This window comes from Rhinolophus ferrumequinum, chromosome 16, assembly GCF_004115265.2.
Source record: "Rhinolophus ferrumequinum isolate MPI-CBG mRhiFer1 chromosome 16, mRhiFer1_v1.p, whole genome shotgun sequence".
Lineage (NCBI taxonomy): Eukaryota > Metazoa > Chordata > Mammalia > Chiroptera > Rhinolophidae > Rhinolophus > Rhinolophus ferrumequinum.
The window spans coordinates 22,596,208-22,615,529 of record NC_046299.1 but is presented as its reverse complement, the minus strand read 5'-3'; the positions used below and the strand labels follow the sequence as shown (position 1 = coordinate 22,615,529).

At 58.7% G+C, this 19,322-nt stretch overlaps 2 protein-coding genes across 4 annotated transcripts; one reads left to right on the top strand and one right to left on the bottom strand.

The window, feature by feature from the left end:
- Positions 1-15: 15 nt before the first annotated feature.
- On the bottom strand, positions 16-16,406 carry PSD (pleckstrin and Sec7 domain containing). Of its 3 annotated transcripts, XM_033130018.1 has the most exons (19): positions 15,825-15,876; positions 15,273-15,408; positions 14,874-14,930; positions 12,910-13,640; positions 12,562-12,664; positions 11,717-12,077; positions 10,568-11,008; positions 9,198-9,392; positions 8,953-9,033; positions 8,638-8,750; positions 7,954-8,012; positions 7,746-7,835; positions 4,029-4,072; positions 2,455-2,645; positions 2,299-2,369; positions 2,037-2,194; positions 1,720-1,864; positions 1,303-1,446; positions 16-823 (listed from the first exon to the last, which is right to left on the bottom strand). In XM_033130018.1, exons 4-19 carry the CDS (start codon positions 13,555-13,557, stop codon positions 593-595), a joined length of 3,075 nt encoding a protein of 1,024 aa, XP_032985909.1. In that variant the 5' UTR covers positions 13,558-13,640; positions 14,874-14,930; positions 15,273-15,408; positions 15,825-15,876; the 3' UTR covers positions 16-592. The 3 variants fall into 3 exon arrangements, with proteins under 3 accessions (XP_032985909.1, XP_032985907.1, XP_032985908.1); XM_033130016.1 differs by lacking the exons at positions 15,273-15,408; positions 15,825-15,876 and adding an exon at positions 16,140-16,406; XM_033130017.1 differs by lacking the exon at positions 15,273-15,408 and having other exon boundaries at positions 15,825-15,948.
- Positions 16,407-17,153: 747 nt separating this feature from the next.
- FBXL15 (F-box and leucine rich repeat protein 15) lies at positions 17,154-19,237 on the top strand. The gene is made up of 4 exons (XM_033130020.1): positions 17,154-17,343; positions 17,514-17,667; positions 17,954-18,459; positions 18,904-19,237. The coding sequence occupies exons 1-4, from the start codon at positions 17,291-17,293 to the stop codon at positions 19,091-19,093; spliced, it is 903 nt and encodes a 300-aa protein (XP_032985911.1). The 5' UTR covers positions 17,154-17,290; the 3' UTR covers positions 19,094-19,237.
- The last annotated feature ends 85 nt before the right edge of the window (positions 19,238-19,322 follow it).

The following is a 19,322-nucleotide window of genomic DNA, read 5'->3' as shown; positions in this document are numbered from 1 at the left end:
AAGGAGGTCCAGCCAGCAAGTCCAGAGCAGTTTTAATGGGGGTGGAGGCTGTACAAAGGGCAGGGCCCACTGAAGGAGGGAAAGCAAGGCCATGCTGCCCCAGCCTGTGTACGGGGGCCTGGGCATGGACACCCATCCTCCACCTCTGGAAAGAGAGAGGGTGAGCCCTCAGGGAGGAAGGAGGGAAAACCAGCTCAGCTCCAACTCCTGGCCTCTGTCTGAGCCAGGCCCCAGGATGGAGGGGGATTGCTGGTGTCGGGTGGGGGTGGTCTCAGCAGAAAGCAGAAACGTGGTCAGGCCTCCCCCACAAAAAAAAAGCATCAAAAGTCCAGGGGCCCTGGCCCCTCCCGCCCCAGCCCCCAGTACGAAAAAGTGCAAAACATTATCACAAAAAGGGGGTCTCAGAGGGGCCCTTCGCCTGGGCTCCCGAGGTCAGTCCCTAGCCCTGCCCTGCCCCGGACACCGCGTCCGGCGCGGTTGGGCCCTGGGCCGAGGAGCCCTCAGGGGTGGCCCGAGGCCAGCCCGGGCTCAGGCAGGGCCGTGTCATGCAGGCGCCCAGCAGGCACCACCACCCCACACTCCCACCCCCAACTCAGGGCTTCCGCCGCCCACTGCCTGCCCTTGCCCGTGGCTCTGAGCCGTGACACTGAGCCCGGGGCTGGCTGGAGGTGTTGGGCTGCAAGGAGGGACTGGAGTGAGGTGGGGGGACTCCATCCTCTGTGCTCCCCGCCTGGGCCAGTGCTGCCTCTACCGCATCCAGCTCTTCACTGCCTGCCTTCAGCTTGACCCGAAGCAGCGCTGCATATGTGCCATAGCGGGATTTCTGAGGCAGAGGGCAGCGGCTGTGAGCCCACTTTCCACCCTCTGCCCATCCCACCCCTTCTCTACCCCGTCTGGATCAGGGAGGGATGCTGAAGAAGGCTAGGAGATGGCAGGTTCTTGCCCATCTCTAAAGCCCCAAGGACTGACATAATCCCCTGGTAGGTTGGTGACTCTCTGGGCTCTCTCAAGACTGCCTATGGTAACAGTCAATGTTTCTTAAGCCTTTACCAGAGTTGGGAAAACTGAGCACTTGACAGCCATCTCACTTAATTACCCTAGTGGGAATTGAATATTCTTCTGGTTCCACAGAAGAGGAAACTGAAGCTGAGAAGGATTAAGCAACCTGCCCAAGGTCACCCAACTGGTCCCGCTCTTAAGAATCCATGCCCGTAACCACTAGTCTGAGCCTGTATTTGGGAACACAGAGGTCCTGCTGATAGACAGAGGTGTCACAGAGGTGCGAGAGGCTGGGAGGCTCACCTCAAAGTCCAGGTAGGCCTCCTTCTGCCGCTGCTCCTCGGCCTCCTTGCCCCGGATCTTCTTGCCCAGTTGGGCAGCCCGGTGCTCCCGCAATTCATTTGCCATGGCCTTCAGCTTGGCCTCGTGGGTTCGCACCTGCTCCTCCTAGAGGCCAGAGGGAACACGATCAGGGTCACTTGAGCACGTACAGAGCCTTTGTGCAAGTTTATTTGAAAGGTGCCCCTTCTTTTGGCTGAACAAATTACCACATCTGGGTTGACGGCATGGCAAGTGGAGTAGGGGCTGAAACCCAGTACCCCATGGCCAGTGTCCTGGTACATTGGCTGTCTACGTAATCATACACGGTAGCCTTGAATGTAGTTGGCCTGGGCCTGCCCCCCTCCATCCCACTGGCCAGCTGAACAGAGCTGAGGGTACCTGAGAGAGGCGGGTGGCAGCGCTGGGCAGTAGGGGGCGGCTGAACTTCTTCTGGGAACTAACAGCAGCTGGGAAGGGGGGTGCAGAGAACATGGCAGCCACCACATTGATGCGAGTGATCCAGGACTGCATCTGTTCCAAGCTCCTGAGGAGATAGCACAGCCACTTGGGACCTGGGCCCAGGGTTCCTGCCCAGGGGTGCCGGTCCTGGTTCAGGATGTGGCCTGAGAAGGAAAGAGGCAACCCAGGGACAAGGGAGGGGAGCAAGTTGAGAGTTGGAAGAAGGGGTCTGGGATGGGCAGGAGCAAGGCACTCACGAGGCCTGGAAGAGGAAGACCCGCCAGTCAGCTGTGCGCAGGTAGAAGACATGCGGCCTCTTGCTGTAGTCGCTGGCACGCGTGGCCAGTGCATGATGGATGCTGATGGCATTCTTAAGCTCTGCCTCTGACAGGGCCTTCCCAGGCTGGTACTCCTCCTGCAGGGGCGCCCATCTTGTCCTGGCCAGTCGCAGCCTGGCCCAGCCCAGCCAACCACACCCCTGAGCCAGCTGGGATCCCACCCCATGGGCTGGCCCCGCACCTTCTGCAGGTAGAGGATCATGCCCTTAAGGATCCCATGGAAATTCTTCCAGCCCCGCTTGCCCCGAGGTGCTGGGGGGAAGAAAGACAAGTCACGGGGGTTCTGGGACAGACCCACTCCCATCCATCCCCCAGACCTTCCCACCAGGCCACATACTCTTCCTGCAGTCAGGGTCTGCGTGCACCTTTCGCACCAGGGCCCCGTGCTTGTAGACGGCAGCCCCAGGCTCAGGAGTCAGGTCCAGGAAAGGGCTGGAGCCGCTGCCACTGCCCCCGCTGACCCTCTTGATGACCTTAGGGTTGGGGTCGGCCAACTCAGACAGAGAGCGTCTCAGTTCCTCCTCGTCTCTGCAGATGTGATCACCTCAGAAGGGGCTGGCCGTGGAGCCACTCAGCCCCCTTCAATCCTGGCCTCTGCCCCCCCCAGAAAAGCTCCTCCAGTGTTTGTGGACATGGAGGTAGGGGAACAGCTGCTCTCAGACCAGGTCTCCTCAGCTGTGTCCCCTTGCTCAGATCAGGGCTTCTCGAGGCAGCATTGTTCCTCTCTCAGATTAAAGCTTCCAAGGGTAGGGCCATGTCTGTCCCTCCCCTCGTGTAATAGCCCCATCCTCTCCATTTCTGTACACATACCAAATCTCACACCCTTTGCCACCAGGACACACACGTCTGACTCAGCTGTTTCAACCACACTCAGCACCAACTCAGCTTGTTGGCTAAAAGGTGGCAGAAGTACTGCTTCCTAGTTGTCCCCTAGTACACCCTGGTCTGCAGGCTCTGTCAGATATAAAGTCTGATTCTGTCTGGCCATTCCCTTGCTCAAGAACCTGCAAGTTCCCTATTCCCTCCCACATGGAGCCTATGATACATCCCCGCCAACACTGTCTCTTTCTCCTTCCACTCCATTCCAACCAGGCCTGCCTTCTTTTGGTCTCCCCATGCCACACTCATTTCAGCCACCACATTATTTGCCTCCTAAATATCAACTTCCCCTTTGACTCCCCAAACAAATGCTTCCCCTCTTCAAGGCTTGCCCCAAGTCCCAATCCTCCAAGAAGCTTTCCCTGATCTTTCCCTCTACCCCAGTCCTGAGCTCTGCCTTCCCTGAAGTCTTCTCTCCTGCCTACTGGGAGCTCCCAGCTAACCTGAGCAGTGACTGAACTCTCAGCAGGTACCAGCAAATATCAGTGATCTATTGACTGTTTAGATGAGGGCTCTGCCCTCACACTGGGGTACGCAAGGCTAAAACTGGACCTCCTCCCTCAGATTGCACTCTTCTAAGACTTCACTCGGAGTCTCTCTGTTTCCACTGGAGCTGCCAAGAGTCAACAATGTGGTCCCTTGTTCTGTGACACTCTGGGCTCCTAGGACCTGAGGGGGAGCTCATGCTATTGGTTAGGGCCCTAACTTCAGAGACTTCTGCTTTCCCACTAGGGTTGCCAAGGGACCTCCCCTTTTTGTTTCAGCACCCCTCCTCCTAGGCCAGCGGACAATGGCCACCCCCCAACCCAGCTTGTCATAACAAGCCAGCTAGAGACAAGACACAGAACCCCAAGTCCAGACAGGCATCTCCAAAGAAGGAAGTGAGGCCATCTCACTGCCTCTCGTGGCCTCCCCCGCCTCCCTTGCCCCACAGCCCCAGGACTCACAGGGCCCATCTCACCTCCTGGGCCTCTCCAGGCCTACCCTCCCCCACGCCTCATCCCACCCCCACTACGCAGCCCCAGAACTCACATGGCCCACTGCAATTTTTCATTCTTGATAGAGCTGTACAAGGCCTGGGGAGGGAAGAACAAATCAGGGTGGCGTGTGTGTGTGGGGGTGCACCACACACCCCCACATCCTTGTCTCCAGCCTTCCAGTTCATCCCCTGCCCTTTTTGGCCCCCAACCGTGTCTTCCTTCCAATGTACCCCAATGCCAGAGCTCAGAGCACTCCCTCCCAACCTGAGAGAGGAGACAGAACTGGGCAAGGGGGCAACTGGGTGTAATGACCAAGAATACAGGCTCTGGAACAGTTTTCGAGGACCCAGGCCCAGCTCTGCCACTTTAGCTGCATGACTTTGAGCAAATATTCATGGGGAAGAACAAACATAGTAACACATGTTTAATGAAGGACAAGCCGCACGGGGCATCCTTGCATATCGTTAATGCACAGTAAATGATAGCTGCTATTATATTATTATCTTTACTGTTGTTATTGTTGAGGGGTCATCCTGCTCAGATCCTGGAAGGGAGCAGCACAGCTCTGGAGGGAATGGAAAAATGCAGCCAAAGAATCTCTCCTTTTCATCAACCATGTGCTTTGAGCCTGTTTCCACAGGATAAACCCACACAGCACATGGAGAAACTGAGGCCCAGGAAAGGGGACTCACCCTGTCACCTCCTTCTTTGGCTAATAGAGAACTTACTCTCCTGGCTCCCAATCCCAGGACAAGGTGAGACCTTCCCCCAAACCAGACTGCCCACCAAGCCAAATGCCAGGGTGGTCCACCACCCCCTACTCCCGCTCACTCGCACACTTCATGTTACTGGGGAGTGAACACTAGTCTAAAAGGCAGTAGTTCTAGCTTCCAAACCATGTACACCCCAAACTCCCTCTCAGCTCCTGAACCAGTCACTTCCCCTCTATTCAGTTGGTCTGGGGGACCTGTGGGGACCTTGGGGCAGTCAGAGAATGGGGTTCAGGAGTAGTGTAGGGGACCCCTCTTCTTGGGAGTGGCCTGCAATATGGGTCCACATGAGTGCCTCCCACTGTGGGGGCGCTTCCAACAGCCTGTCTGTGAGTGGGTGTGTCCCCAGCATGTGCGTATTAGGCTAAGCGTGGCGTGTGATGCTGTCTGCGTGTGAGCTGGGTGCAGTGGTGACGTCGGTGCCTTCTCCGTGATGGGACACAGCCCCCACCCCAACACACCAGTCTCTGACTCTCTCACTGCCCACTGCCATGCCAAGCATACCCAGTCAAGGGTTGAGTACACCCTACAGCCGCCACCCTCCACGCAGCACAACCCAAGCTTCTGTCCCAGCTCACACCCAGCCCAAACCCAGCATAGCCCGGACCTGAAACCCTTACTCCAACTCTCTAGCCAGAGGTTGAAGTGGACAATGACAATCAACCTGCGATCCTTGTCTCCAGCCTTCCAGTTTATCCCCTGCCCTTTTTGGCCCCCAACCATGTCTTCCTTCCAAAGTCTTAAACCCCATCCGCGATACCCACGTCATGCCCACATCTAGAAGACCCAAAGACCGTTTAGTTTGAGATGCCCAGCTTGATCCAAGGGTCTCTGCCCTTCCCCCTCCAGTCCATGTCCACCCCATAGGCTACGTCCCTGTTGTGCTCTGCCTTAGCCCCACCGATGTCCCCCTCATCTCGTGCCGCCTTCACTGCCTGCCTCCAGCCGCCCCCCTCAACCTCACCTCCCTCGGCAACCCCCCTCGGTCGCCCCCTAGCCTGGCGTGGGCCGCCGCCCCAACGCCCTCACCGCCTTTTTCTTCTTGCGGCTCTGCAGGCGGCTGACCACCAAGTCGGTGTAGAGCACGGGCTTGAGACTACGCGAGCGCTGCGGCCAGCCGTAGCACAGGGTCTCGGCGCCGCGGTGGGTGCGCCCGTAGCGCACAGAGCACAGCGAGCGCGAGCGCAGCCGCCCGGCGCTGCTGTGGATGCTGTTGACGCCAATCATGCTGGCCAGGCCGGCGCGCCGCGGCCCCCAGCCATGCCCCCGCCCACCCTCGGCCCCTGACGGCCCAGACAGCCCGCGGACGGCTCCCTCGACAGCGGGCGCGAGCAGCCCGGCCCGGCTCGAGCCCGGCCGGCTCCCACCGACGCAGGAACGCGCAGTGGCGGTGGCGGCGCTGTAGGCTCTGCAGTTCGGTGAGCGGGAGGGGGGCTCCGACGGGGAGGGGAGGGCGGGGACGGCGCAAAATGGAGGCGGTGGACTGAGGGGGGGGCCCCCCCGCGGTGCGCAGCCGTGAGGGTGGGGCCTGGCGGGGCCACCAGGGGAGCACCTGCGAGGGGGGCAGGCTGCTCTGGGGGCGCTGGGGGGTGGCGCAGGGAGCCCCTGGGCCCGAGGCTGTGAAGGTGGGCGGACCCTGTGGGGTCTAGAGCTCTCCAGGCACGTCAGAGTTGGGGGTGGGGAGTGAGAGGAGAGGTCGGAACGCCTCCTGCTGGCCCCTTTGTCCCAGCATGGAGGGGCCACGGCGGCGCAGGATGGAGGCAGCCTTGGAATCGCACCGGCCTCGTCCAACTCACCAAGCCGCATATACCTCGAACACCCGTGTGTATACCCCAACTCATGTACACACACCCCAGTTTGCGGGCATACATCCCAACTAACCAGATGCACCAGTTCACATTTACCACAATTCACGGACACTACAGATTCAGATGCACACCTCAAAATTTAGTCTTTAACGCACAAACATACCCTCTACACACGGACACATGTCGTAAATCAGCCAATTCACAGATGTATACCCCAACAAAAGTAAACACCCAACCTACACCCCAACTCAAATACACACTCTAAATCATAAGCCCTAAAGCACAAAACACCCCAAGTCAGACAAAGCCCCTTCATTCACCGATACCCTAAATCATATATATACATATATACACATATATACATCTCAACTCAAGCATATCCCCAACTCAAAATGGACGTCCCCATTTACAGTCTCAAACTCAGAAACCCAGCACAGCCTAAGGTCACAGACAATCCCAAGGACATTCCTATGCAGTCACATTTATGTGGTGGCCCAGAGACCCTTTTGCCAACCCTGGTGTTTTCAAGTGAATCCAGGCCTCCCAGGATGAAACACCATGCATCAGGGAGAGGAGCGAACCCATGCGACCAGGATGCCCCTTCCTCCTCCCATCCCGACCAGCTCCTGGGTAGCTAACCCTTCAAGTGCTGGCGCCAGGTCTTGAGAACCAGAAACGAAGTATCTAGTCTCAGTTTGGCACTAACTCGTCACCAGACTTTGGAAAAGCCTTTGTCCCTCTCAGGCCCCTCTACCTCCGGGTGACTCCAGCGCAGTGGTACCAGGATGGCCTTTGTGACTGTTTGCCCTGTGGCAGGGGAATGAAGGGGCAGGAGGGAAGCGGTGTACCTGTGCCCCCCACCTCCATGCAGGCGGTCCCTCCCATCCTCAGTGAACGCTGGAGGAGGGGCACTAATGAAGGCAAATACGGGGTCCAGGGCCGCCTGATCACGTGTTTTAGAGAGCTGCCTCCCCTCCCCCGCAGCGCACAGCCACCACTGCACGCCAGTGCGCATGTACTGAGAGCCGGAGTGTGGGGCTGGAGGGAGGGGGTTGGTCCCCAGGCTGAGTCACAAGAGTCCAGGCTCCGGTGGCACGAGGCTGGTAGGCCCCTCACCTCACTTCCCTCCGACGGTGCTAACAGGTCCCCTATCCCTCCCCTCCAGCAACCTGTACCTGACCCGCCCCCCACCTTGAGCAGCTCCCTGGGGAAGTCGCCGCCTTCGTTGAGGCCCTCCAAGTTCCCGATGAAGTCTCCGCAGGTCATGCGCTTCCCAATGTTCTAAGGGAGGGAACAGAGGCACCGGTGAACTTGGGCGTCCTGTCGTCTCCCAGGATTTAAAATCCCCGGTAGGTCCGGGGTCGGTTCTCCAGGTCCCCTCCCACCAGACCCCACTCACGTGGCCATGGAGATCGGTGTTGAGTAGCATGAGGGCGCAGGTCAGCGTGTGGGCACCATCTGCGGGAGAGTTGATATTCAGCTTCAGCCACCTCCCAGGGACTCTTCCCACAGCTCTCTTCCCCAGCCTTCCAGCTCATCCCCTGCCCCCTTTCAGGACCCTCTTTGGCCCACAACCACTCTTTTGTAAGTCCTGAACCCTATTAGCGAACCCCCCCTCCCCCCGAAAAAGTCTCTCCTCCAGCAGATCCCTCAGAAGGGACCTCACCCTCTTCTCAGGTCACCCTCCCGAGCTCCCTAAGGTGCTGGACGCTGCTTGCCGCCCAACACCCACATGCCTCTGTGTCTCTGCACTAAACACAAGTGCGTCCCACACAACTATGCAGACCAGTGCAGCCACTCAAGCCAAGCACTGTCTTGTACACATATGTGAACAATGGCATGCAAACCCACGTGCCACCTACCTCTTCACAACACACACTAGACTCTAACAATATGCCTGCCCACATGCACAGTTCCATATCCGTGCAGCCATATCAGCACTGTCTGCACACATGCATGCTGACATGCCTATAGTCTTGTGCATTGGTTCACTCCTGCGCACACACGCATGCTCCTATGTTCACTCCCAGTGCCCATCTGCCTCAGTGACCAGCCAGGAAAGCCCTGCTCCTGGCCTCCTCACCCTCTGAGGACAGGGCTCCGGGATTGCACTGGAAGTATCTCTGGGAGAAGTGGGCCAGCACACGTTCCCGTTCCTGGGTCTCACCCATTAAGGCCAGCTCCTTCAGAAACACCCTGGGGAGGAGGAAAGAGGGAGCATGTTACCCTTACCCAAGTTTCTCTTACCAGGCAGCCCTGGTTCTTGGCCATGCTGAGCCAACTTAGAAAGGGTGACGTCCGGGCAGCTTAGGGGAGGCACAGACTGAAGAGGCATAGCTGAGGCCCTGCATACCAGGCCTGGGGAATGGGGGCTGCCCTCAGAGGGCTCAGCACCCACCTGAGAGCTTGGTCCAGAGTCATGCCCGTGAAGACAAAGAACTTGAGGTACTCGCCAGCCACGAGTTTGCTGAAGTCATTGCTGTGGGCAGGGCAGAGAGACAGGTGGAGTCTCAAGGGGAAGTGTCAAGGGGCCAGGTGGGGGTTACCTAGAGACCTGGGAGCATTAGATAGAGGGGATGTAGAGGTGCTGCCCACAGGATGCATCCCCCGACCCCCTTCTCAATCCCAGCCCAGTGGCTTTACTTCTTGCCCAGGTGCCGGGCCACATCAGCCTTCCTGAAGCCGTCTAGCCGGTACAGCCTCTTAGCTAGGCGCTGCGCGGCTTCCAGGTCTGCTTTCTGCCCGTTGGACAAGGTGTCCGTGCTTCCCAGAGCCAGCCGCTCTGTGCTGTCCAGCTCTGAGTCTGAATCGGACACCAGCTGGCTCAGGGGTGGTTCACTGCCAGGAGAGAACACCCGCTCAGAGGTGGGGCAGGCTCTCAGGGGCCATCCAGATCCTTCCTCTGCCTCCAGACACGGAAGGCAGAGAAAGGGTGACTGGGTCATGGGGAAGGCATTTTCTTTTCTCCAGCGGAGAGTGTACAGATTCCCTCCATCACCCTATTCCATCATTACCACCTCTCTGTGGAAGTCCTGCCTCAAGTCTAACCCACATCCATCTTACTGCTGTGGGAGTTCTGGCTGCTTCCCCAAAGCTCCCTAACTTTACTATTAGACATAGATTCCCCATCCCCACACTGGCCCTACCCAGAATATAGTCTATCTCTGAGAGAGATAGAAGGCAAATGTGGCACACATAGGCTGTCAGGAAGAAACAGTAGCCGGTCAAAGAATTGAGGGCAGCAGGGACACCTTCCCGCTCCTGTGTCTTTCCTCCTCACAACGCCTTTTAGAGAGAGGAGCCTCCTCCTTGATCTTTCTCTTTCACCCACAAAGAAGCAGGCTCTGGGGTAGAGGATACCAGGGTCAGAGTGCAACCCCTCATCCCCTATTTCCTTCACTCTTTCCCTTCCCACCCCAGCTGCTCTACTCGCAAAGCCACCTGTCACCCAGAGACAGAGGCCGGAAACTCCTGGTTGCTAGGCAACCATCTCCCTGGCCACCCCCTCATGTTGCCATGGCTTCCATGACTGAGAGGGTAGCTGGCAGAGGGGAGAGCAGAAAGGTTAGACTGGTGAATGGACTTCCTGGAGAAGGGTGAGACTCCTGATTGGAGGGGGGAGGCGACATGGGAGGGAGGAGATGGGAGAGGCTGGTGGCTGCATCTTTGGCAGTAGCCCTCAGGCTGTGTGGGGGTAAGGTCACAAAAATTCTAAGCAGTTTGGAGGCTCTGTCTGGGGAGGGAAGAGCCCTCCTGGAGAGAGAGGAGGGTTTTCTCTGGGCACCCTTCAATCCTGAGTCATGGTTTCTCAAGTCACTGGATCTGAGACCAAGGAGGTTGGCTGTGAAGGGGACTAGTCCTCCAAACGGGAAAACAGGCATCTGTATTCCCTAACCACCCCTATCAAGGGTCAGGAATATAAACCACATCTTCATACTCAAGCTCTGTCCCTTGGAACAGCTGTTCCTAGGGCCCTGGGGTCTCGGGTCTGAGAAACCAAAGGAATTACTCACCTGCCCAGAGGTGCCGCCCCCAGCCCAAAGCTGTCCTCTGAGCGGCAAGGACTAGGGGGCTCCCTCCCTCGGGCTTGCTTGGCTGCAGCCTCTGCCTCCTCTTCCTCCCCTCTCTGTGTCCAAGGCCCATCAGCAGCAGAACTGGTACCAGAATCGGGTTCAAGAGGGGCAAGTGGGGCAGGATCAGGTGGGTCAGGCCGGGGAGCGGGGAGTTGGGGAGGCAGCTCAAAGGTGAAGAAGGGGCTCTGGGTTGGGCCTGGTGAGGCCAGGGCTTCCAGTGAGGCAAGGCTGGTGTAGGAGGTGCCCTTGGCCCGGTGTGACTCCAAGATGGCTTCAAACACACAACTGAAAGAGTCAGGCCCATCAGCTGAGGGGCTGGTCCCAGGTAGAAAGGGCACAGGTGACTTGAGAGGCCCAGGGTGAGACATCCGGGTGCCTGGCCTGCAGGGGCAGGGAGAATCTCTGATCAGGGGCCCAGAGGACAGCTTTCAGGTAGCATTTCATTGAACTTTCATACAGATTCTGTGAAGGGGATTATCATTTCCTTTTCACAGGCCCCCAGCCCCCTAAAAAAAGCCACCTGGGTAGAGGGTCCCCACAATAGGTTCTCCATGCTACTCAGTGCCCCCTCCCCAGCACCCAATCTCCTTCCTCTCTCCCTCCCTGCTAATCTCCCTTTCTCCCCCTCCTGCCTGATCCTCTCCCCTCCTGCCATCCCATTTCTATTTCTGGCAACATCTTAGGAGAGGAAGATGAGACTCCAAGCTGCAGGAGGGTGTGAGACAGAAAGTCCCCACACTCCTTACTCTCCCGCCAAGAGCCAGGCTCTGGATTGATGCTCCCACAGCCCCAAGCTTGATTCCAGTCTCTGGCCTCTCGCTCTGACCTGTTCTTCCATAGAACCCCTTTCCTCCTCTATCCTGGCTGCCCCCTACACTCCTTGGGTTCTTGCTGATACCCCCCACGCCCCCAGTTTTCTGCCAGACCTCTGTCCAGAATCTCCTGCCACACTGCCCTGTTGCTACCACGCGCTTGGTCCTGACCCTCCTAGCCCCACCCTCATCTCTGTTCCAGTCCTTTTGACCCCAGCCCTGCCTCTGGGCCAGTGGGAAGAAGCAAGCCAGTTTTCTCTCCCACCACCCCACTCACCGGGCCCCCTCTGAGACCTCAAACACCTCGTCGTCCACATCTTCTTCCCCACCTGCCTCATCCTCATCCTCATCGCCACTGCCCAGACTGGGCCGAGGGCCGAGGCATGGGCTGGGACGTGGGGCAGGAGGACGGGCAGTGCCAGGCGGGCCCTCAGAGCTGGGCTGACTCTCGATGGCCGAGTCAGCCTCTTCCCGCTCAGCCAGCACTTCATCGATGTCAGTTTCACGGTAGCACCTCAGGGGCACTGTGTCCAGGTCCGTCTCGGAGTACTTGGCTGCTCGCCCCACAGCCACCCCAGAGCCCTGCCCTGACCCCACCCCCAGTGGAGATGGGGGGGCCTGCTCTGGGGGCTTAGCACCTGCAGTGTGCACAGGCATCCCAGTCAGGAGGGAATCCAGGTCAGCTTCCTGTCCTGACTCTGTTCTAGGAAGGAACTCTCCCCCACCGCCTAGTATTGGCAGGGAAGTTCTTTCACTGTCTAACCACCATTCTTCCGGCTACAAACTCAGCTTGTTCCTGGTGCCAGTGGAGCTCATTTCAAATCAAGTTCTTGTGAAACAATTTTGAGGGGCCTGAGGGAACCAGCCTCTTTTCTACTACAAGGACTGACCCTTGATATCCTGCCATCCCCTCCCTCCACTACCCAGCTTCCTGCAGGTACCAACCCAGCCGCCATTCTCCAAGCCCCCGTCCTAACACAGATGGAAAGACTGAGGCCTGGAGAGGCATTTGCTGACTCAGGAGCCCAGGAAAGGATTGCGGGGGTTAAACCTCCCTACCATACCTCAGCTACAGTGGAGAAGGCCCTATCCTATTCTCCTTGCCTCAGTCCCAGGCCTTACCTGAGCTGGGGGAGTCCAAGGAGCCATAGAAGAATTCCCATTTGGCTCGAGCGATTCTCTGGGCATGAGAGGAGACTTCCCGGGGTGAGGACCAAGTGTTCCCCTAAGCCAAGGAGGGAGAGATAGACACAAGCACCCAAAGATAAAGCCAGACATACAAAGACACAAGAATATGGGACACAGAAAGAAAAACACACAGGGACAAGCACAGAGGTCAAAAAAGAGACAGATTTAGGTTACACTGAAGGATTCAGAGTGAATAGTTCACAGGTCCAAAACCACCAAGGGGCCAAGTCTTGCCCCTTTACTGGGACTCTGGAGTTTCAGGGAGCCCAAGAGGTCGCATACCTGGTTCAGGAGTCCAGTGTCAGTAGGTCCTCGGAATAGTGTGGCCAGGTGCTCAGAGGTCCCCTCCAGCCCATTGGGGAGAGAGGAATAAAGGCCATCTGCCCCAACCTGAGGTTGGGCTGGTGGCCCATGTAAAAGGCCTTGGCTGCCAGGCCGAACTGAGCCTCCTCCTGCTGGGAGTGGGTCTGAAGTAGATGCCTCCAGTCGCAACTTCCGATTGGAGCCAGGCCCAAGGGCTGGGGTGGGCTTGGGCGGAGAGACCCCACCCAGGTCCCAGCTCCGACTCAAACCTCCAGGAGCAGGTAGCCCATTCAGTGGCCTTACTCTGGCCTTCTCCACGAAGCGGAATATGACCACGGAGCTCCGGGCCCCTGGAGGGGGCTGCCCAGTGGGTGAAGAGGGTGCCAAGGGTGGGGGAGCAACACGGGGTGAGGGGGGGGCACGCAGGGGCGTACAGGGTGCTGTCACACGTCCCAGTTCCCGGCCTCGGGGACCTGCCACCCGTCGTAGCAGGGAGCCTGTGCTGCCATACATGCTGGCTGGGGGGCTCTGGGGCACGGGGCCTTCGGGGAGCCATCGGCGCGGGCATCGTGGCGGGGAGATGGCACAGTCGCCTTCCGAGCAGAAGCGCATGGCACCCTGGGCCATGCTGGGGCCGGGGGTCAGGCTGGGGGGGCAGGGATGGCGAGGCCAGGCGGGGAGTGAGGGGGCAGCATGCTCTTCAGACAGGTCTGCAAGAGAGGAAGGGGAGCAGGGAGTGAACTGCTGGGGAGTTGGATGGGCAGGAGAGCAGAGAGGAGGGGAAAGCCAGCTGGGGCTGTTGAGCACTAGGGGACTAGCCCACTCTGAGAATATGTCATCATTGGTACCAGCCCTGGGGGTGATCAGGCCTCCTGCTTAGGCTTCTTCCATGGAGGCCTGAGGAGAAACGAACTGTCCCCCCTAACAGGACCCTGGATCCTCTCCTTCTGCCTGGGGACCCTGAGCATCACTCCGGGAGGACAGAGGAAGCGATTTCAGAAGTTGAGTGAGCCCAGAGTCCCTGTGGCATTTTGGAGTTACTTTTGGTGGAGGAGGGGGAAGGCAAGTACCCCGCCCTCTGAACCAAGAGTGTCAGCCATCCATCACTATCATACAGCCATGAGTCCCCCACAGTCCCTCTCTTGGAGGCCCCAATTCAGGCCCCCTGGAAGGAGAGGAAAGAAGAGGGATTATATAGGGACCATGAGGAGCTGAGAGGCATAGGGTGAAGGGGAGGAAAAAGGCCTAAACAGAGGTCACTACCCCTAATACATACATGCTGAATAGGAAAGGGACACTCTTGTTCTCCATACAGGTACACATAATCACGCACACACACATGCTTAGGGACAAATATGTCAGTATACAGTTAAACATATTCACAGGTTACACCTTCCAGCGCACACAGACACAGGCACACACACACATTGCTCAAAGACACACCCTCATACACTCTCATGGTCATAACAAATATGCCTGTAATGGAAAGGCACATGCTTGTTTTACACACACACTGTCATCAAACAGGAGGAACACACAAAGAGATACCCAAATATACACACAAGCCTTCATTCTCTCATGCACAGACACACAGGCATATCAGATACAGAGACCTACTGGTAACAATCACACACAAACACAGATGCACATTTACACACATACTTAAGCAGGGACACACACCCTTTCCCCCAACCCCCACCAGTCTCTGGCCTCTGGAGGGGGAAGCTGCACCAGACCACTCTCCTCCTCTTCCCCTCCCCCCGCCAAGGGTATAACAGATCTTGTCCAGACCAGGAGGGACCATAAAGGGGTAAAGGGGCTTCTGGTGGCAATGCAGGGTAGGGGCAGAGGTCAGGGGCAGCAACCCAGACAGATTCCTGAAGCTTCATTGGGGCCCAGCGTATCCCCAGTGCAGCCCGGACTCGAGCCGCCTCAGTACTCACCGCTGCTCGCCTGGAGCTGGGGCCGAGGAGGCAAAGGAGAGGCTGGGCCAGGCTCAGCTGTGAAGACAGCGCGGCTCCCGCTTGCTCCCGCTTTCTCCAGGCCCGCCCGCCTCTGAGTCCCTCCTCCTCCCCCCTACGCGCGGCTCCCGCAGAGCTAATCCCACCCCCACCCCCCACCCCCGGCCTCTCCCAGGGCCTTGGGCCCCGGAGGCTGCCCCCCCTCTCGACGTTAGGTCCCCGCTGGGCTCTCGCGCCAACCTGAGACCTGCCCCTGACGAAGGGGAGGACATATGGAGCCCCTGATTATGTTCCCAGGATCTTCACGTGCCCCACCCCAATCGTGTCCACGTCCCTTTCGCCCACCGCCCCGTGAGCCACACACAGGACCCAGTTGCTCACGCGTGTCCCGCTGCAGACCCCACGCGTGTCCCTAGGAGGTTGCCACATGACCTGTTACATGCCACAAGGCGCTCCCGCCCCCACGAGCACACGGCCGCGCCAAGCACACGGTATGGGTGTAGACCGGACCCATCCCCTAAATCCAGAAGAGCATCAATTTATGGGAGAGAGATTTAGGGAACACTGCCTCAAAGCCTCCAGGTTCTGAGTCTTGGACCCAGGACACTCAACCCTGACCATAGGTGGGATATTAGTCAGACTTCAGGAAGAACTTCCTTGCTGCCTGAGTTAGGTGTCCCGCCCGTCTGAGGGTAAGAGGTTACGCGGGATGAGGCTGGGACTGGAGGAAGTGGGGGACAGGCAACCCTTGTGCCCTTGGCCAAGGTAAAAGGGGGCCCGATTATTTTAAGAAAGCGCCGCTAGAGTCACTATGGCAACTGCTCTCCTTGGGAAAGCTATGGCAAGCAGATGGTGACCTCGGAAGGAAGAAGGGGTCTGGTCGGGGGGGAGGGGGCTCGAGGTACGTGCGAGGCGGGGGCGCACGGGGCTCACCGCGGGGAGGGGCGGCGCGGGCTCCGCGTGGTGCTGAAGGGGACAGCGCCAGATTTGTCGCACTGCGCAGGCGCAGAGGCGCTAACAAAGCAGGGGAGGGGGAGAAGGCGCGCGGCCCGAGGTGGTGCGCGCCCACGTGGCTCTTAGCAGAGGTCGATCCTTCCAGCTATCCCTTCCCCTAGCAGGCTGAGGAAGAAGGAGCAAGTCCCTCAACCAAGTTGACCCTCTTTGGTCCTTCCTTGCTGCTGGCTTCTCTCTTCTCGCTGCATTGGGGCACGGGGGAATTTGGAAAGAATTCTGGGAAAACCAGGATACCTGAGTTCTCTATCCCGACTCGCTTGGCCCTGGACAAGGCGCTTCCTCTCCAGGGTTTTGATTTCATCTGTAAAGTGGAGTGACAGCACAGACCTGCCCACCTTGCAGAGGTGCCGGAAGCCCTGATAATGAATGGGAAGCAGTTTTCGTTATGAAGAGGCAGGTGAAGCGGTTGCACCAAGGGAGAGCTCAACCTTGCTGGGAGCCAGCTTTCTGCGACAGCAGTAGCTCTAGGCATCCTTCACACCGTGGCCACCGATGGATGGAGATAGCAGTGCTCTAGGGGTTCCTCCCCCGGATTGGACCCAGGAACCAAGACCTGGGCACGCGGTGAGAGGGCGGCGCAGAATCTGCGCTCAGAGCTTTGGGGTGTCACTGCCCCAGGGTGGCCCAGAACCAGACCCCACAACTAAACCCCCAGGCCAACCGAGAAGCAGTACTCTTGGAAGGCTGAGCATGCGTTCTTCTCTGGACTCTAGACCTCCTGGGGAAGGAAAGAAACCCGGCTGGAGATACAGCCCTTTAGGGCCCCCTACGTTTCTACCCGCAAGGTGTAAATCCGTTCCTAATCATCCGGTAGCGGAAGGGGCTGGATAGCTCTGTACTTCACAATTAACTAGAAATGGGAGGTTTGGGCAAGTTGCTTGATGAAGTAAGAAAAATTGCAGCTTCGCCCATTCAATTAATTCAACAATTAATCGAGCACCTACTACGTGCCAGACAGTAAGAGGCTGCATAGTTCCTCCCCTTTTTTCAAAGTCAGTAAAAGCGACCAGAGGGCAGAGGGGTAGGCCCAGAACCTTGGAGTCCTAGCTCCGCCCCTTCTGCGTTTGGCCTTGCCTGCTCCTCCCATCACCACTTGACTCAGAGACAATCACTGGCCCAAAACGAAAAAAGAAGCCTGTCTGTGCTGCACCGTCGCATTCTCTAGCCTCGGCTCTCAAGCTCTGCAGCGGAGAAGGCGAGATCTAATGTTACACCACCGGTCTGTTCCGCCCTTAATTTCAGGATCCATCCTTTCAGATAGGATCCTCAGTGAGACGGCACTCGATTAAATCGGTCTGTCACTACAGCCCAAGGAGGCGGGTTCGCGGCGGCTGCTCCTAGGCCAAAGCGTGAAGACCGTACTACGCACGCGCAATAGACAGCCGATGGAGCCACGGATGGAGCCGTCCGGAGGGGAGCGAGAGCCCGGAGCCGTCAGGTACCGAGCACCGGAGGGGCCGAGAGAAGGAAGGACCTGAAAAAGGGGAACTGAACCAGGGCCGAGCCTGGAGGCCGCTCCTAGCAACCGAGGCGCAGGAGCATAACGGAGGCAGACTCGCAGGTAACAGCGGCCAAGGGACGCCGCCGCCAACGCCCCTTTTCCCGCAGGCTCCTGGACCTGCCCTGGGAAGACGTGCTGCTCCCACACGTACTGAGCCGGGTACCGCTGTGCCAGCTGCTCCGGCTGCAGCGCGTCAGCCGAGCCTTCCGGGCCCTAGTGCAGCTGTACCTGGAGAGGCTGCGCCGCTTCGACGCCGCTCAGGTGAGCCGGGTACTGCCCCCGCCTCCAGCCCAGCCCCCAGCCCCTCTGTCTACTCTGCCCGACCCCTTTGGGTCTCCAGGAATGCCCAGGAAGAGCTCCACCCAGTGGGAAGCACTCTAAGGGGCGAGTACTGGGTATCAATTCGGAGGGCACGTAGGGTCTATCCTGGGAGGGCAGGTGGAGGGTCCCCGAGGGCAGGCTGCTGCTAGGAAAGAACTCCTCAGGGGTGGATAGGCAGCGCCCGCCCCGGGACCAGCTGAGAGTCGAGGTGCCTGCCCGCCCGCAGGTGGGTCCGCAGATCCCGCGGGCCGCATTGGCCTGGATGCTGCGGGACGCGAAGGGGCTGCAGGAGCTGGCGCTGGCGCCGTGTCACGAATGGCTGTCCGACGAGGACCTGGTGCCGGTGCTGGCGCGGAACCCGCAGTTGCGGAGTGTGGCGCTGGCCGGCTGCGGGCAACTGAGCCGCCGCGCGCTGGGGGCGCTGGCGGAGGGCTGCCCTAACCTGCGGCGCCTGTCGCTCGCGCACTGTGACTGGGTAGACGGGCTGGCGCTGCGTGGTCTCGCCGACCGCTGTCCGGCCCTTGAGGAGCTGGACCTCACCGCCTGCCGTCAGCTCAAGGATGAGGCCATCGTGTACCTGGCGCAGAGGCGCGGCGCAGGCCTCCGCAGCCTCTCGCTGGCAGTCAACGCCAATGTGGGGGACGCCGCGGTCCAGGAGTTGGCTCGGAACTGCCCGGAACTCGAGCACCTCGACCTAACCGGCTGCCTCCGCGTTGGAAGCGACGGCGTCAGGTGCCTGGGCCTGGGGTCGGTGGGATGGGAGGAGAGCAAGCACTTAGCCTCTGGGTGGAGGGGCAAGCGGTAGAACTGCGGTTTCTGGAGCTTCCTGCTACCATGGCACCCCCATTCTGAACAGGAAAGACCTCTAGGATTGTCTACACCAGAGAGCCCATAGTTTAAAAACTTTTTTGAACCAGTATTTACACATTGGCAGTATTCACGTACAAAGTCAGATTTCTGGCTTTTCTTCAACCAGGGGAGCAGCAGCTCCCCATTTAAGGGACAGTAAATCTCCGTTTCACTGGAGGCATTGAGTGTATGACCCCATTCCAGATCCCTCCGTCGCGTATGGAAGAAAAAAGTATGCCCTGAGATGGAGGGAGACGGGCTTTGCTGGCTTGCTCACCGTGGGTGGAGCGGTTTCATGCCCTTAGTCTTACCCCGCTCCTCCCCCAGGACATTGGCCGAGTACTGCCCAGCACTGCGCTCGCTGCGGGTGCGGCACTGCCACCATGTGGCGGAGCCCAGCTTGAGCCGCTTGCGGAAGCGCGGGGTGGACATCGACGTGGAGCCGCCGCTGCATCAGGCCCTAGTGCTCCTGCAGGATATGGCGGGCTTTGCACCCTTTGTCAACCTGCAGGTCTGATCCGCCCGCGGATGGGGCACAGCTGGACTGTGTGACGGGGCCTGACTATGAACTGCAGGGAAACTGGATTGTGGGGGCCTCTGGTGAAAGGCCAAAGCCCTGCCCCACCCTGGAGCTTCAAATAAAGAGCTTTTTACCCCCTCCTGCCTGGCGCTGCTGCCCTATTGGAGATAGGGGATGTGAGGTTGGGAGAGAAGGTCAGACAGACACAGTCCCCCAACACCCCAGC

Coding starts and splice junctions, on each gene's coding strand:
- FBXL15 (XM_033130020.1), top strand. CDS start 17,291: ATGGAGCCACGGATGGAGCCGTCCGGAGGGGAGCGAGAGCCCGGAGCC. Junction 17,344..17,513: donor CGAGAGCCCGGAGCCGTCAG/GTACCGAGCACC, acceptor CTTTTCCCGCAG/GCTCCTGGACCTGCCCTGGG. Junction 17,668..17,953: donor GCCGCTTCGACGCCGCTCAG/GTGAGCCGGGTA, acceptor GCCCGCCCGCAG/GTGGGTCCGCAGATCCCGCG.
- PSD (XM_033130016.1), bottom strand. CDS start 16,377: ATGCCTAGAGCTACTGCTGTCGCAGAAAGCTGGCTCCCAGCAAGGTTG. Junction 12,665..12,909: donor ACACTGGACTCCTGAACCAG/GTATGCGACCTC, acceptor TCCTTGGCTTAG/GGGAACACTTGGTCCTCACC. Junction 9,034..9,197: donor GCCCGGCACCTGGGCAAGAA/GTAAAGCCACTG, acceptor CCCTGCCCACAG/CAATGACTTCAGCAAACTCG.